Genomic DNA, 18,901 nt, shown 5'->3' with positions numbered 1-18,901 from the left:
CATCAGAGCTATCTGCTGGCGGTGCTTAAATGCTTGTGTTTTTCACATTAGAGAGGCAGGAGTTTTGGACCCCCTGATTCCTATACTTACATACCTTTGGAAATTAGCATAAACATCTCAGCTGGCTACCAATGTGATTAAGATGTGCCTTCACTTTGCATTTTTTCTTTGAAACAAAGCAAAGGCTTTCGTTTGTTAAGTGAAAATTCCCCAATGGAAACCCTCTCCCTTTCCCTCCCATTTCTGACCCCATATTGGGCACTTTAATCTAATTTTGGTTTGAGGTTTTAGAAGCTGAAAGCTGCTTCTGAAGATCACTGAGGGAAAAGAAATCACTGGGAGGAACACCACACTTTGAACTGAACATCCCTGGCACAATGCATATTGGAAAAAGAAAGCACTAAGAACATTTCCAAATCAATGTAGCTGTATTAGAAGAAGAAATGGAAACCTATGGTAAATAATGCTGCTTTGTACAAGTCCAATTACCCTGAATGATAAATTGCCTAATTATTTCAGCTCTAGAATCTTTCCCAAGTTCTTTATCCTTTTCTTTGTAATCACTGTCTGCAGAACAAGAGCGTTTGACTGTTACTAATTAACTAGAAAGAAAGATGCAGGACATTTAGTAAATTCACTTCTGTTTAGATCCATCTTACATTATTTTTCCCCACCAAAGGGGAAAAAAAAGTAATAATTTATTTAAAAGCTGCTCTTATGGAGGAAATTTTTCTCCATGAATACTCTATGATATTAAAACAGTCAGCTTTTGTTTTTTACACTCTCTAGAATGCCAAAAAGATTAAAGGCACAGCAAGGTTAGATTAACACCTTGAAATTATCTGTAAAGTTCTCTACTTATCAGGCTATTAAATCTAAATTCATGACTGCACAAAATCGTCTTCCTATTTTATCCTGAGTGCACATGAACTTGATGAAACAAGTTCCAAAAAGCAAGAGCTTTTAAAAGTGTTTTGTTCCAGTTCACTATGCAATGACTTTCTGACATCTTGTTTCTTCCTTTTTCCCTCATTTAGATCAACAACAGCAGCAAGGGGTTGTGAATAATAGTGTCATGTTCAGAACTTCTCGATTTTCTCCTTTAAATTTAAAGCGTAACTAGGAGTATTGAAAAAGATCTTGAAGTTTATTCAAAACCTCTATTGAACCAGAAGATCAAAATCATATTATATTCCATCTTTAAACCTGATGGTATGTAAAGCATTAAAACACAAATAAAACCCCCCAAACTCCTTTTTCCCCCTCCTGCTTTATTAGCAGAGTCTTTTCTGAAATCAATTTTTAAGATGTGTGTAAAAGCAAAATGTTTTACATATAAAATAATATTCATATTTTGTTGAATTCTGGAAGCACAGTTTCCATAGAGGTGGAAAATAATGAGTCAACGGGGCCAAAGATTGAATTGCTTGCACAACATGCCTAAATGTGCTATGCCTCAGTGACAGGCAGGGATAATTCCTTGGACTGAGAAAATAATTGAGTTCTCAGTCTCACTACATCTGAGACCTGACTAAGGATGGTAAGGATGCAAGCATCTATTTATCCACTCAGCCTTGATTAAAATCCCAACATTCCAGTCCATACAAGAAGCTGGAATTTTGAATGTAAAACAGTTTGAAGTCTCCCCTGATCAAGGTCCCAAATGCCTATCCCAGTGGCTACAGCAGTGGTGAAATTCCCCTTCTGGCCAGACTTTTTGCATAGAAATCCTTGTGGGGCACTGACCAAAACATTCAAAACATGGCCAGTTACACTGAGGTACAGGTGCTTTTATTTTGTTGCTTTAAATGATTTGATTTTGGAAAACTCCCATAACCTGTGTTATGAAAATCAGACATCAAATTAGTTGGTAAAAAGTAAGACTACAACCATGGACTTCAGGAGAGCTAACTTCAGCCTCATTGGGGAACTTCTTGGAAAAATCCCTTGGGAACAAGCCCCACATGGAAAAGAGGTTGCAAGGATCCCTGCCTCCAGGCTCAAGACTGTTGCATCTGAATGAACAAGAAACTGGGCAAAGGGGGCAAGAGACCTGCATGGATGAATAAAAAACTCCTTTCATGTAGTAATGCACCCCACACACCCAGCAAATGTTTCCATATAGGGAAAGTTTAAGGCTCCCCCCCTTAAGGTAAAGAACCTAGATTCTTCCATAGCCTTCTGACAGGGATTAGCTCAGGGACAAGAAAGAAGCATCTATTGGATCTTGTCACTGTTCTTCAAACCCTGTATCCCTCTCTATTGGCTGTTAGCCAAGTTATCCCTCCTAAAACATTTAGTACTTAAGAAAGAGCACAAAAGAAAGTAAAGGTTTTTCGAGATGTCTTAGCAAGGGGTCTGAGGTTTCTTAGGCGCCTGTGTGTGGTTTATTATTTGTTTTCTGCAACGTTTTGTTACTTTGTTATTTTTTCATTATTAAACCTTTTCATTTACAAAACATCCTCGAGGAGCAGTCTGGCTAATTATTATAGCCACTTTTCTGCAAGGCTGGCCCTCAGAGTGTGGAGTTAAACCTACACTTTCATTACTCAAGCACATGCAGAAAATACACAGGAGATGCAGGTCAGGCCACTTTGAATGAATATAAAGAGGTTATCAGAGTAAGTAGAAATGAGACAAGGAAGGCCGAGGCCCATCTAGGGGGCGGAATTAAAGCTGGCCAAGAACGTCAAGGACAAGATGAAAAGCTTTTTCAAATACATCGTAAAAAGTAAACAAAGGCAATGGGCAGAAATTGATGGAATTCCACCTGAATTTGAGGAAGAACTTCTTCACTGTGCAGATGACCAGGTACTGGAATAGATTGCACAGAGAGGGTGTGGAGCCTCCCTCACTGGAGATATTCAAAAACCATCTGGACACAATCCTGTGCCACATGCTCTGCGATGGCCCTGCTTGAGCAGGGAGGCTGGACCAGAGCCCCCCCTGTGATCCCTTCCAGCCTGACCCATTCAATAAATTCTAGTGAAAATTGTTCTCTGAGACAGTAAAATACATTAACTGATTTGAAACGGAACAGTCTTCAGACAGGATGTGTTTCCTACATTTCTTTGTGTTTTCCTGACTATCTCTTTTTGCCAGCCTTTCTATCTGGTAAAGTAAGGAAATGTTCACTCAATATCACTGGAAGACCACTACACTTCTAGAGCAAGGGCACACCCAGAAACACCACCTTTCCTTTCTTTCCATGTTAAAAGAAAAGCGTAAGATGAAGCACAGCAAACAATACAAAAGCCATCTCACGTTGATTAAAAGTAGCAAAATCACGTTGTTAGAAATGGAAATTATTTAAATACAATTGTTCTGCTAGGGTGGTAAAGAAGGGAAAAATAAGGGAGAGGAGGTCACAAGAAGTTCAGTCTACCAAAAACTGCTTTACATAATCATGAAATGCAAAATAATTTCCACTCCTTCTGGCACCAGCTCATTCAGCCTTCACTTCGAATGCTTATTGACAAATAAATGGACTGGTTACTTCCTATTAATGTTTCCTAATTTATGTACATACCTGGAGGAAAAATTCCATTTTGACCTCACATTCATATAAGCTAACATAATTTTTAAGCTATGAATATGATGAATACAATTTTAATTTCTTCTTGGTTGCTGCTGGGGATTTGCTGTTTCTTAATAAATTAGGCATGTGTTCTCCTTAGCTCAACTTTTGCACCCTATGAATTTAATATGTGCCATACAGGAGTCTGTGTGAAACTTTCAGATGAAAGACCTCCTTTTCTTCAGTCATCATTCATTCTCTCCCTCCTTCTCTCTCTCATGCAAGCACAGGTGCACAAACAGGATTTGTTTCATTAACTGTTGTTGCCCAATACCTCTCCTTCTCTTCCTTTGACCACAGAATCATAGGATGGTTTGGCTTGGAAAGGACCTTAAAGCTGATCTAATTCCAACCCCTCTGCCATCAGCAGGGATATCTTCCATTAGACCAGGCTGCTCAGAGCTCCATTCAGCCTGGTCTTGAACACTTTCAGGGATGAGGCATCCACAGCTCCTCTGGGAAACCTGTGCCAGTGCCTCTCAACCCTCACAGTGAATAATCTCACCTAAACCTACCCTCTTTCAGTTTAAAGCCATTACCAGTTGTCCTTGTAGAAGGTCCCATCAAAAGTCCTTATCATGAAAGTGACACTTGTTTTCATAAATCTCAAGAGTCACTATTGTCCTTACAAAGGAAAATGATGTTAAAGCAAGATTTTACCCCTTGGTATTGAAAGCCTCTCAGAAGTAGACAGTTCAGTGGAGATTCCTGCAGCAGATGAGGATGCCAGGGCTGGGCCAACACTTTCGTGCTCTGAAGAATCTGCCTGTTACTCTGAGGACATAGAGGGATCTCATTCCAATTGAATGTTAACTAACATAAAGCTTGAAAATGCTTCTCTGCTTAGCTTACTATTTAATATTTCCCAGGAGACAAGTTCCTGCCTGATGAATGCAATTGGCTGCTAATGCTGAGACAGTGTGGGTCCTGACACAGATGTCCTAAGCCACCCTCTCCCATTTTTAAGTTCTTTCAAGGGCCAGATGGTTTAGCTTCTCTGGTTTTTTGCATTGAGGTTGTGCCTATTGTTGGCTGTTCTCTTTCTTTGCTGAGTATTTATGATACAGCAGAACATAACTTATGGAAACTTTTAGTGCCTAACTTCCATGAGTAAAAAAGAAAATTAGTATAATACCTTTCTGGGCTTGATTCCTTCTTCACATTGAAGAACTTCTGAGGGCTAGACAAGCTACCACTCAAAGAACAGGCACTTACACCTGTGAAGGCACCACCATTCCTGAGAAATCATGGCATGTTCACCTCTTTTCCTAAGTCCTCTGGCTAGCCTGGTGAGAGTATGTCCCTCCCAACGTCATGGAGAGGAGCAGTGGTGATATTTTCTGTGGTTTGGGATTATCTCCTTTCTCCCTTCTACAAGGCTCAACTGCTTGGTGCAAAAATTTGATCTACCAATTTTACCTGGGACTATGTTCCACCCTTCAAATGGTGTTACCTTTCCGCAGCTAAAAGGTTAACACTGATATGAATATAAAAATTGATTGGACATTGCTTTGGTATTAATTTGGCTTACTTTGTCCCTGGAGGAAGCTTGTTAATTATATACAGGAGCGGTTGGGATACAAATCCTGAAGAAAATTGTAACCAGTTCCTTGCTCAGCAGTGATATTTTTCCTTAAATTAAAAGCAAATATGCTCTTTTCTCCATAAAATCCTGAAATGTAAGGGGGGGAAAGGAGGGGGACAAGGAATAGAAAGACATGGAAGATGCATCCTTCCCTTTACTTCCTCCTTAAACAAATCTGTCTAATCACATTTAAAGTGCTGCATTATTAACATTTTCACTATTAAATGTTCCATGTCACTAGAAAAATTTATTCTTTAACATGAACCCTGCAGCAGTGATAGTGGGTCAATTACTATGAGGATGGCAAAATACCAAAAAAATTCAGGGGTGAAAATGAGTATCTGTCTAGCATACATTACCTGAGACTCAGTTTTGCTCAAGAATAGCAATTAGGCAGAGTCACTGAGCAACATGCGACACTGCAAGCAAAAGACAAATTAGTCTTCATGGGCAAGAGACTGATAGGCCTGAACAAATGGAAAAATAAAAGGTTGGGGGTTTTTCCTCTTTTATTTTTATTTCTTTTACTTGGGTGAAAGGGGGTAAATGAACTCTGTAGTGTCAACAACAACAAGAAGTTCCTTGACATAAAGATACATTCATCATCTCAACAACACCTCATTCCAAGCCACATAGAATCACCTATTCTCAGCTGTGGAAACGATTTTCCTAGGAAAGAAGCTAGGTTTGGAAAAGTCAAGGAAGAAGTACAAGATAGAACTGAGGTTTAAAATGTGGAATTTTTTCCCATAAGCTAACTGTAGACTTTTCAAAATAGCAAAGCCAAACCATTCCTAAAAGATATCCTGACTTACCAATTAATTAACTCAACTCTTTGCATATCATTAATAAGCTGACTCTCCATAAAGTCTTTGCTGTCTTTGAAAGTCTTTATCTCCTTTGCAGAGCAGGCATCTGTAGATACAGTGTAAGAACTACAAATCCATGGCAAGCAAGAAGAATTGCTCTCATGTGGCTCCTGGCTGGTCACACTCTCCCTGCCTGCTCGTGCTTCAGCCAAAGGGTGACTGTGTCTGCCTACAAAGCACGGCTTCTGTAAAGCAGGAACAAGCAACAGCCATATTCCAGACAGGCCTCCAGGACCACTTCTCTGCCTGGTGCTGGGAGGGTGCCTGGGGTGGAAAGTGATCTGTGCAAACCTGCTAAGGCTCACACAGTGAGAAAACTGAGCGCAAGCTTTTCCACCTTGGTGCTTCCCCTCAGCATTTGAGCCTAGGAACAGGTTTGGGGCAAAGTGGACAAACACTTGGCAAGCTTGGACTCAAGACTTTTCTCAGGATACCTCTCTTTATTCAGCAGAGACTCAAGATGGTAAAGAGACCAAAGCCCTGAGTCTAAAAGATGCTTAAGTGGCTGGAAATTAAGAAATTCTAGAAGAGTTAGAAGTCAAAATAACCTCAGCCCAAGAGAAGTGACTTTGGGTCTCTTCAGTCCAAAGTCTGCATTTCAAATCAGTATATTCCAGATACTTACAGCAGAGGAGAAATTCAGGGAAGGGGTTACTGTCTTCTCCTAACTTAGCAACCTTTGACCGGTATGTACAGAAGCACCATGGCACGAAGATAAATAACTGATTTCAGACACTGAGCAACTGCTTGAAGAACTGCAGAAATATAACCTAACAGTACTCGGTCTGTACATGTTTAAAAGCATCTCTCTATTTAAAACAAAACTGATTGTTCACAGCTGACATTCATAAATGATGTGAGGCTCTGCAACACCTTCTTAAACAAATAAAGAAATCAAAGTGTCATTTCATTCAAGAGGATAAACAGCAACAACACGCAATATTGTTTGTGCTTCCTGGTTCTGTATGTTTTGTGTGTGTGTGTGTGTGCATGTGTAACAGGAACTCTCCTCTGTTGACTTTTTTCTGCACACTATTTACAATTCAGTCTCCCTTGATAAACGCAAGCCTTCACTGTCAGCAATATTTCCTTAGTGAAGCTTAGGCTCTGTAGTTGCAAGCTTCTGAGAGCACAGTGCCTTGAGATACCGCATGAAAGGCACCAAACTCATGCAAATTGTTGTAGTAATTCCCTGACAGTGACATCTCTCTGACTTTCACCTCTCATTTTCTCTAATGCTCAAAGAAAACCGTCTGTGCTACCAAGGAGACTCTCTGCATAGACTGCTTAAAACTCTAAAGTACTCAATCAGGCACAGAGACACCATAAAAATGGCCCTACCTCTCTCTGCTCTAGAAATTTTATGCGAAAGGAAATTTTGAAATGGCAGAATCTCTTTTCAATAAGCCATCTCCATCAGACTGCAGAGGTATTAGTGAAGGAGCTTTTCAGTGTGAAGAACACAATCATAAGCCAGTGTAATTTTTAGTACGATTCCACTCAAGTTAGTGATGACAATTACCCCAGATAAGCAACTGCCACAACCAGTATGTCTGATGAATTACAGCACCTAAATCATCAGTCATAAATGAGGTGTTTATGCATCAATCCAGTTCAACCTGGCCTATTCACAACTCACTACACATTGCAGTTAAAAAGGAATTAATCAGTATTTTTTCATAAACAAAACCATGGATTGCAATGATTTTGGAGTAGCATCATTCAATATTTTTGACATGAAAGAATACAGGAGAAACGGTCTGGTCAACATTTTCAGTTAAACATATTGAAAATATTCCTGGGCCCTAAAGCTATAAAAACCCAAGCATTTATAAGAACAAGAAGATGTCTTTATATCAAAGAAAAATCTCCAAATCTCCATTTAGAGAGAGAGTGTAGCAGGACCTGGAAATTTCTTTAACGCTTACCGTCTCTAGGCAGAGGCGAAAATGTTGGTAAGTCACACCAGCACTGAATTGCTACACTAGTACTTCTCATGGATAGGAAATATGATGGAGTAGAGACATGCTGTGTCTTATCCTGCTCTTCATTCCCCTCACACTGATGTTTCTAAATGTCATACCCAGCAGTGACAAGCACGAGTAGTACAAAGATTTTTTAAAATAGAATGGAAAACACAGTTAATCTTGGAGTCTCCAATGAATGTTTTATGGTAATAGCTGCTCTTTGATGTATTGACTTCTATTTACTTCTCCTGAATCCTGTGCTCTCCTTCACCTTTGTCAGGGCTCCTGAAAGTATTCCTGGGCATCAGCAGCGAGCAGTAGCGAGCTGCTACTCTGTCCATCACCAGACCTGAAGCCTTACATATCAGTGCAGCAACACATCTCAGGTTCTCTAAAGCTCAATGCAACTTTTCCTGTGGTGCTTTAAGTAACAACAGGTTTGTATAGATATGAGCATAGAATCCCCAAAACTTGTAGCACCAAGTCTACCCGCTTGTGAAGGCAAGGCTTGGTTGTCTGTTACTGAGAATATGCAGTAAATTATTCCTGAAGGTGAGATTAGAATTCAGGGAGCTGTTGCTCCAGCCTTTTCTATGCTCTGCACAATCAAGTATGGATTTCCTTATTGCATGGAGACAGAGATCATTCTCATAACTCTTTTGCCCTCCTTAGCTGCCCCAAGCATGCTTGCTTTCCCCCCTCAAGAAAATGACCTAGTTTCACTGGTTTAACCTGATGTGTTTACTTTGCAACAGATCAGGAACACATTCCTACAGCCACTCACCACATTTCACCTCAGGGTAACAAATAACTTCTTATGAGAAGTTAGCTTGATCACCTACATCTTTGCACTCTGTTTTGTGCCACTACTCTTCCTGTCTAAAACTAAGCAGTCCAGTAAAACAACAACAACAAAAAAATTATAATTGAGAATGATTCAGGCTTGAGAACAGGGAGAAGGAAGAGAAAGAGTCATTTAAATGCTAAAATGGGAATCGAGGTAAAGAAGAGAGGCCCCACATTAAGGGAATCCCCAGCATGGAAGATGCAATTTTTCATGCCCTAAGCTCTGTGGCTTAGGACATAACACACAGAGCAGCTCAGAGCACAGTGGCACTCAGAAGCAAGTGTTCATCTGCTCAAAACGAATGTGTGCTCCAGGCAAGCTACGATTTTGCTAAGTACAAACACACGAACAAAAATCAACTTGCTTTTGCGATAAAATAATCAGTCACACTTGCAAAAACTGTTCTTAAAAATGTCTTATGAAGGACTCTTTAAAAACTCTGCACAGGGATCATTTTTTGACTGAAATGGAGAGGGTGAAGACCATGGGTGCATTCTTTCTCACTTGGTGAATGTGGATAAAAAGCATCTCTTTCACAACTGTATAGCCTCTAACAGTTCAGGGATGGTTAGCCACAAATGCTGTAAAAATAATCTGGTCTTGAAATAGCAACCTTTCTTTTTTTTTCCCCATGCCCTCCTTTACCGGTATACACCAGGCTTGTTCCTCAGCTGATGTATATCACCATACTTGTACTAATACAAACATGTACCAGTTTAACCCATCTGAGGATCTGACCCCTCTCTGCTGCCCCAGATCTGTGGTCTCTGCAGAAAGTAATATTATTTTATACAGACACAGAGGTAGGCGTCCTGCCCCCACTAGTTCATATTTAACTCTCTTTTCATCTTGTTTATTTTACTTTCATGGTATCAAAGCAAGCTGCACACCCAGCAACAAGCTTGCAGCAAATAGGTGCATCTTATTTTTAGCAGATTGCCCTTCACAGGGCACACACTACACTCCCAAGGGATTTATGAAGAGGGCCAGGTCAAAGCCTCTATAATTTGAATTTTTATTTGTGTGTTAGAAGATTATGCTTGTCTTTTCTAGTACAGTTGGAGCACACACAGAGATTCAACAGTAGTATGGGAAGATGCAGTGTGTGGTGACAAGGAGTCACCACTCAGTATTTTGTCTCTCTGCTTCCCCAGAGATGAAAAGCTCTGAACACCCTTTCCCTACACCCTAAAGACCCAGATAGAGGTGAGGGGGCAATGTCCTGCCCTCTGCAATAACTGAGGATAGAGGCTTCTCCTGCTTGCCAGACTCTAAAATGGACCAGGTGCCTCTTCTCTCTTTGAGGAAAAGACAGAACATGAAGCCTCGACACTGAGCTATCAGTCAAGAAAAGACCTAAAAAGTCCTTTAGCAAGCAGATGAGGATGGTCCTGGAGGTAAAAAGAAAAAGATGACAACCCACGACTCACTCAGACACTATTTCCGGAGGACACTTGCCTGGAAGTGCCATCTCCACAGTGTTTTCAGGCTGTGTGGTGGAGATTGGTAGTGAGATCTCCCAAGACAGCTCTCAAACTTGGCTGGACACAACAGAGCAGGATAACATGGTCTCTTCTCTGGGTATCTGACTCCCAGCACTGGGACTACACACTTCCTGCACCTAGCTTTGTATTTCTGCACCACACTGCAGCAGTCTGCACCACGCCTGCCCAGGGATCTCTAACACAGCAGAGCCTCAGCTTTCTCCATCCCCTTTATGCTCTTCCAGCGTACCCACTGTGCAAGACAGACAAATGAAGATCACAGTAAAGGCGGGGGTGTCCTCAAGTAAGCACCCAGAGCCACCAAAATACTGTTGTATGGTCAGATTGACCAACCTTGCTCCGTTACTGGCTATTACAAGGTCACCATACTTCGTAGTTCTGAATGGTGTGCCAAAAAGCTGGAACTGTGCCTGTCATTTATAGTACCTTTTCTCAGATGGCTCTCACATGTCTATATAAACTTTGGTAAATGAGTATATAAATCACTCGGTCCACCACCAAAGTACAATCATCTCTGGGATGATACACAGCAGCTGCTGTAAAATCAGACTGCAGCTCCACACCACAGATTAGGGCAATAAAACATGCTGCATCAGGCTACTGAAATGGTTGGAGGACAGAAGGGGGACGTGGTGGAGGGCATTTTGTAGTTATAATTACCTGAGTATAAATTTGGCTGTGTTTAATATCTGCAAATCAAAACAGTCTTTCACCACATGTCGAAACAATCTGACTGTACCATTCCCCATGTTTTGGCCTTCTAAAGCCCTTCCTTTCTGAGAACTGCAGAGCACCTTGATAAGAGCAAAGCTGATGTGCTGAGTACAAGCAATAACCTAATCAAATTTCTTAGCAACTGACTTGATAACTAACTGTGAGCCTGTAGCTTCTGTGTCCCCTCCCTTCCTCTCTCTTGCATGACAACTGAACACAGCATCTATATATACCCAGTTCTAAAATAGCTTCTGCTCCCATAACTTGCAAACCGTTCACATAGATCTCATTTTCTAGGCTAAAAGTAGTTAATTACAGTCACTAAGGGGACTGAACTGCTGCACCCTTTTCCTTTTTCTGGGATGGGCTCCTTGAGCAGTGTGTTGCCCCCTCCCACCCCTCTGCCAAATCATGAATTGTTTATAAAAGGAAATATTTTGAAGGATGGGGCTGCACAGATCAGATCTACAAATTTCCTGTTATCAGGGACTGCAGATGAATCATTATCCTTCTCTCCCTCTCTTCTCTTTGGCCATGCAGCCATATATGCACCATCTAAAGCTAAACCTGACAACTCAAAGTACAGGGAAGTTATTTGAAAAGTACTTCCAATCAATATATGGCACGGGACACCACTGTTCAGGATGAGGACACCAGTTTGAGTTGAGGCACCCACAGAGCAGAAAACAATTAGACTGCCAGCTCTCTGCACTGACTTCTGCACTACAAGTGTCCCTGGCTTCATAACCTCTCCTAGGTAGTACAAAAGCTGATATTAGAAAAATATTCATAGTGAACCAAGACAGTCAAGAATTAAGTATTTGAATTTGACTATTATTGAAGCATTAGTAATAGTGAGTGGCAGCTCAGTCAGACCATAAACAAGCCAGGGTCCATTTAGTTCTCCAGCTTGAATCAGAATCACATCCACATGTGGGCTTCTTGAACTGGCTCACACAAGTTCATGGCAAGGGCTCCTTTAACTGGAACCAACTTCTTGGTTTGCAGATCAGCTGCTTAGGGAAATTTGGTGCACACAGAGCTAGACTTTAACTACGGCAGAATAAACTCCTGAGGTGCATAGAGTGTATACCCAACAGCCCTCACTACCAACTCTGCTGGATGATGAATCTGTGCCTACAGGAGCACATTGCTTGTTCATGTAGACATGGCCATGTGCATGGACTCCCTACGTGGAATATCCTAAAGGAACCAGCCAGCTAATGACTGATTGTGCTCAGATTTCCACACACTTTCACTGAAATGTTTACTATTTCACATCCCCCATCTACAGAGAGATATGAATGACATCACACGCCTATCCTCTAGATTACCTCTCCCAGCAATTTCCATTTGGTTTCTTAGGCTTTCTTAGCTTTCAGGAACTGGTGAGAAGATGAACCATATTTTCCTTGGGGATGCATAGTAGGGGGTTCTGTGTGCAACTCTGCCCCCAGCATTACCCAGTAAAATGTCCATACTCCAGGACAAGTTGCACCTTCACAACTTGTCAGGCCTTGAGGAAGTCAGCTGAAGTCACCAGACAAGAGGGAACACACAGGCCTGCCATATATGAATGAAACAAGTAAGTAACTCCAGCTGCTGGAAACAAAAATGCCCTTGGCAAATACAGATAGTGAAGGAGAAGTAATTTGAACACAGTATAAGAGAATTAGATACCATGATTTTTTTTAAGCTTACACGTATATTCTGCTGCTAGATAAAAAAATTATGAACATTTAAAACAAAACTTTGAAGTTTATGATTTGTAAGAACACTATTTATGTTCCTACAAAGATCAGTAAATAAAATTGACCACAAAAACAATAGAAGCATTTGTACGAGAGGATAAAAATAGAAATATGTAGTTTTAGAGCCTGATAACAGCTGTTTGATTTCGATAATGTAAAATAATTTTTTAAGGTTAAGCATTCACTATGACACAAAGTTTCTAGGCCATCTCCAGTGTTAATACATTTACATTGCCTTGCTCCCTGCACAAAGCCCAGACCAGCATATCATACTCACGTGTTTTGCAGAGAACTCATCAACCTCCTTAAGCACCTTCTCTTGGCACTCTGGATTGGTGGCCAGCAAGTAGGTGGCAAAGGACAGCGTGCTCGTGGTGGTCTCATACCCAGCAATCAGGAACAGGAAAGCTTGGCCTGCTATCTCATCCTCTGTTAGTGTCTTCTGAGCCTTCTCAGATGGGGCTGTGCCAACCAGAGGCGCCTCATTCTGTCTGGGAGCAGCAGATGGGCCGAGCACACCCGAGCACCCGGCTGCCAGGGAGTCGGCTGAGTCACAGGCGTCGAGCATCCACTGGAGAAAATCTCTGCGCCTCTGCAGAACACAGCGGGACAAGGAACATGAAGGATGGGTCACAGAGCAATGCCTTCCATGGGGGATGGAAGCAGACAGCTAATTCCTATTTACAGGGTATACTTGGCTCCTATGGAATGGCCACCAGCTTTTCACTGAACGAGGAGACTTCTATAAATCAGCTGGAAATGCCATAACTAACAGCCTGTCATTGCTTTCTTCCCAGTGGGATGAGACTGATCTGCCCCCAGTTCATAACAGGTATGTAGTTATCCTTCACAGAGGATTGCTAATGGCCAGCTCTATACAGAGCTTCTTTTATTCTTAGGCTGAGTTCTTGGCACTTGCTGGGAATCAGGGGATTGACATAGACATTGCATGTGCAGGCCCCATGTGCACCTGCCAGATGGAGGCAGCACAAATCATGCTTGGAGGAGTCGGTCCATCTGCTCAGATGCACCATCCTCGTTTGTTCATATGGTCCAAAGCATGGAACTCACCATCTAAGTTCAGGGTTGTATCTACAATACTTTCTGTACCAGCTTAACATGACAGGGCAGAAATCTAATCTCAGTAAATTGGGACACCTTTTTATGAGAAAGTACAGTTATGAACACTTGTACCAAGATAACTTTTTAGTCAATTTATTAAAAACTTATTAGCAGAACCGTATTAAAACAGCAAGCATTCCCCTACCACAATACCTGTTTGGAGGGTTTGTTTTTGCAAAATGCCCACTGAATAATTCTATTGTTAAGGGAACTGCTTTCTTTCACACTAGTTTCTGACACAAAAGCTCTAACAAACAGACCTATGGCCAAGAGTGAGCTGACTCCAAACCAGTGTGGACGGCAAGCTTGATTAGGCTTTGAAATATAACCCAAAAGGTTTGAATTGACTTTTGCAAGTGGGCATAATAGAATTGTGCTGAACCTAAGCCATAAGGCTGTGTGATTGATTTTCAATTCCTCAAATACCAACAGAATACATGATAGCTCAAGGACTTAGAAGTGACTGCATTGCCAGAACATGACAACTTGTGCTGTGGGATGGACAAAAGAAGGGACTAAGCTTTTCTTCAAAAGAAAAGAATATGCTGTAAACTGTATTTATCTGTTAAAAATAAATCATTTGAATGATTTCTTGGATCTGATGATTGAGAGATAAAGTAGAAAAAAGAAGTAAAAGGACAGGCAAACAAGATAAGAGTAAGGAAGAACTAATTAATTATAAATGTCAAACGACTTAATCAGGTTATTTATTTTTCACACAACATGGGAAAAGAGAGCAGTGAGACAAGAAAACAGGAGAAATACTCAGTGTCCTGTGCTTAGCTCTGCTGCCAACAAACTGTTCTGATCGATCTACAGGCAGAGAGGAATGGTTATTTCGGGGTTTGAATAACACAAGGGATTGGCACAGTGCCTCTTTAACAGCTCCTTCCCTCCACCCCAGAGAACCTTTCCATTATGTACCTTGTACCCAGGAGCATCTTGCACCCTGGTACACCCAAAAATCAATGCTCCAGAGAGCAGCCAGTGTTAGTCATTGCCTCTGGAAGGACCCTACACATTCACCAGTCAGAATGAATCACCTCCAAGGCATGGGAGACATGCTTTTCCACCAGAAAGTACACAAAAAAATGTTACAGACACTGTGCTCTGCAAATGAGCTGCAGCTCTGAAAACACTTCCTCGTGCCTAGACTTAGGCACAATTCCCACCAACATGATAAGATACCTCTGCTTCATTATGTTCCTGTAGATTGTAGGAAGCAAGACCTCATGCAGACTTCAGCTGTGAATAGCAGAAAATCTTGTTTTATTTTTCCAGGAAGGAAAAGTTTATTCACGTCCTGGGAGTTCATATATTGCACAGCTCAGAGTCCAACTCTTTGGCATATCCTGTGCTTCAGGGATTTCCCTGGTACATAAATTTGTATTAGGCCCTTTTTAAAATTAAACCCCCTCCCCCCCAAAAAAAACAAAAACAAAAAAACCAAAAACCCAAACCAAAAACCAAAAACAACCAACCAACCAAAAAGCCAACCAGAAAAAAAGCACCAGCTTAACAAACAAACAAAAAACCCCCACCAAAAACCACCACCAAACCCAACTAGCCAACCAACCAACCAACCACCAAACAAAAAAACAACCAAAACCCAACCCCCCAAAAAAAACCCCATCAAAAGCAACCCAAACTCCCCCAAGAGAGTCCAGCTCCAGTGTGTTCACTAGTGTGTGGATAAACCAGTTCAAAGTAGTAACAAAGTGCATCTTTAGAGACAGTCTCTTTATCTGCAAGACTAGCCACCATCACCTAAACCACCTTTATAACGTAAAAATGTATAATTACATTCCTATTCAGTGGAATTGTAGCACTGTAGCCTCCTTCAACTTGAAAGGTGTAACATTTGCTATGGCTCTGCACCCATCCTTCTCTAGCTGTGAATTTTCTTGAAAACGAACCCATTGCCCTCTAAGGGTTTGCTCCTTGCAGTCATGAGCTGTTAGATGAGCCTGGTCTTATGTTTAGACAATACACTCTCTGGAGACCCTGCATGATGTTTCTCCAGCCTTAAACAAAATCAGGTCCTGGCCTTATACAAAGCATCGGGTTATTGCTGTGATAGCAAAGTAATAATCATAATGACTACTGAATAAAATTTCATTCATGAGAATTTTTGCTGAAAGCAAACTTAATGAATACTAGCACAAGTGAATATTCCCAGGAATGTGCTCTGAAATGCCTCTGTGGCCATTTGGAGGAGCTCTTTTTATTACTCACATAATATATTTGGTTAGGAATTTAAAAGCTTGTCTTGTTGCAGAGTCTGTTTTTAAGGTCATCCTATCCAGAAACAACTGGATACCTGATCTGTGCCATGTAATTTGCTCACAAGTGAGCAGGGGTTGCTAAGAGCAATGGCTTCATAAACAAACCTCGCAAGAACAACATTCATTTGCAAAAACAACTTGAATAATAGTAGGGGAAAAGAAGCATAACATCAGAGAGAAGCAAGCTTTCTTCCAAGATTATTCTACACAGTGGAAGAAGCAATATTTCAGCAAAGCTTTTCTTCCTTATGCTTCATTCTACTTCACTTTAGGCATCAGTAAAGAGTGCCACATAAAAAATCGTCATCAACCCAAGCGAGAGAAAAGATTTTCAGGGTTATAACAAGTCATAATGAAACATATTTTTTTCTGCACCATCAGGATGGAAAAATTGCTCTGATTCCAAAACTTGACAATGGCAATGGAGGCAAATACTAGCATAAACCCAAATATAATTGGATTTTAAGTTGTAGAAATAAGGAAAAGGCATCTCATGAAAATTCACAGGGGGGGTTTCTCCACTTCAGTTAACAGCAGAAGAAAAAAAAATTATTAAAAAAGGCTTTTTTTTTTTTTTCCAGTTTGACAACAGACCAAGTACTTACAGTGCTACTGCACAAAAACATTCTTTGGTCATCATGTCCAGCTGCTGGTTTCCTTTTTCCATCAGGGACATTTGTTTGATTTTCCTCACAAAAAGCAGAAGCCCATAATAGCCTCCATCCTGTCCTCTGACGCTTGCATAGTTATGTTACAATGGCCTCAGAAACAAATTCCTGCCACAAAAGAATGGCGTGCTAATGCGATAGGCTCTTGATTTGCCCCTGTACAACACAGACCCTGTCATTAAGCCAATGATAATTGAATGGAAAGCTAAGATTTGAACAAAAAATATATCATTTGAATGCAGTGTGGGACAGGGTGAATGTCTAACTTGGTGGCGACACAGACATCCCCTTTGAAATATATAATAAGACAAGCCCCACTTACAGCTTCCCCAAGATAGACACCTTGCAGTATATTTCCTGACACCAGTGTTCTGGGCCGTATCATTCCTCTCGTTAGTCTCCTCAAACATCACCTGGCCATGCGGAGCAATGGCTCAGCGCAGAGGCGCAGCGAGCGGCGCGCTCCGCGCTGGGAGGACGGAGGAGCGCGGTGCCGGGCAGGGCCGGCAGGCCAGCATCCGCCTCCCCATCCCAAACCACAGCGTCTGAGCTCGGCGGCTGTCGGAAGGATGGGGATGTACCGCTCACACGCCAGATGCAGCGCGACTTTTGTCACAGGAGGCAAGGGTCCTGGCGGGCAGGGGGTGTCTCCAGCTCTCTCCATCCTAAACAGGGAGCTGTGGTTTCATATCTAAGACTGACGTGCCAGCTGGCCTTCTGGCAAATTCACCATGCTTTGGGGATCCAGGGGCCCCTTGGGTCATGCTTTTGGTAGAGAGATTAAGCTGTTCAGCTTCTCTGCAAGCTGAAGTAAAAAATTACTTTCGGAAAACTACCAAATAAATATCAGTTTGAACTGTAGTTCTTGATGTTTTTATTTCAGTCATGTTTTCTGGAAATTATACTCAAATTTTATAGCACTCTGATAGTTCAGATCTGCATTTTGAGTTCAGAAGAGCCCAGAAACACAAAAATCTACATGACGATGAGTCAAGGAATCAAAATAAATTAGATAATTGGTCGGTAGTCTGTAAAGCACTTGCTTTAAAAGTCATGCAAATGTGATGCTGCTAACATAATATCAATCACGATATACTGTACAGACCCTCCTGGTCTTTCTCAAATGCTCTGATTCAAACTCAGAAAAAGATAGATTTCAGAATCCTTATCTATCAGGTAGAAAGCTCACATCTCATATTATTTCAGCAAACCTGTACAAACACTGCTATGTCAATGTTTATCCAGGAAGCCTTTTATAAGCTTGATTTGGCAACCCTCTTTTTAGGTGAGACAAACCTGTGCCACCCTGAAGTTATCAGTAAAACACTGCAGTAGCTACCCATATCCTTTTGAAAAAGACACACAAAATGCAGTCCCACAAAAATTATAATTTTGCCAAACTTCTTTGAAAGGATTGAATTCAACCTCTTAACACTGGCAGACTTCATTTGGTTTCTCAATGGAATCACAAAAGTTTCTCTGCCAATATATCCAATTCCATAACATCCCAGAGATTGTCCTTCTGCCTTGTGCTTGAACACAGAAGCTCAAGTCAAATGAGAGGCCCTCAAATTTGTGTGTCTGAAGGCTGAGGATGTGATGCTCTCACAGGTGATGCTCAGCTCTGGAAGGACCTGGACTGTGTTGGACTGCAGGATACGGCCATTGATCAAGAATGGCTGGGAGACTTTTCAGTCGGGCAGATAAAATTCTTTTGTTTGCATTTGTTAATATCAACAGAAAAAAACACTGCAATGTTTTTATTGTGAATGGGTCGCGTGTCTGAGGGCAGGCAGGTCTTACAAAGCGATACAACTTGCATTTAAAAAATGACTAAATTTAAAGCAAAAAAGAAAAAATCACTGATGCTGGTTCGGAAAGTGGAGTACGCTTTTGCCAGTCTGATCTGATCTTCATACTTATAATAAAACCCCAAACTGAGAAGATTTTTTATGACTTTAGACTTGCTATTATCTTATATTATTCACTAATCTTGTATGCAAGTTTTTGA

General features: G+C 41.2%; 1 protein-coding gene across 2 annotated transcripts in view; it reads right to left on the bottom strand.

The window, feature by feature from the left end:
• The window catches only part of TBXAS1 (thromboxane A synthase 1), a 259,885-nt gene that overhangs the window by 53,089 nt on the left and 187,895 nt on the right, over positions 1–18,901 (bottom strand). For both annotated transcript variants that reach the window (XM_066183899.1, XM_066183900.1), the window contains exon 14: positions 13,093–13,407. In XM_066183899.1, coding sequence (XP_066039996.1) covers positions 13,093–13,407 — 315 coding nt within the window. The remainder of the gene's footprint in view (positions 1–13,092; positions 13,408–18,901) is intronic.

The sequence above is a fragment of the Chamaea fasciata genome, unplaced genomic scaffold (genome assembly GCF_029207755.1).
Source record: "Chamaea fasciata isolate MVZ Bird 193981 ecotype frontalis unplaced genomic scaffold, bChaFas1.0.hap1 SCAF_5, whole genome shotgun sequence".
NCBI lineage: Eukaryota > Metazoa > Chordata > Aves > Passeriformes > Sylviidae > Chamaea > Chamaea fasciata.
Note: the sequence above shows the minus strand (reverse complement) of the source record. Positions and strands in the feature narration are given on the sequence as shown.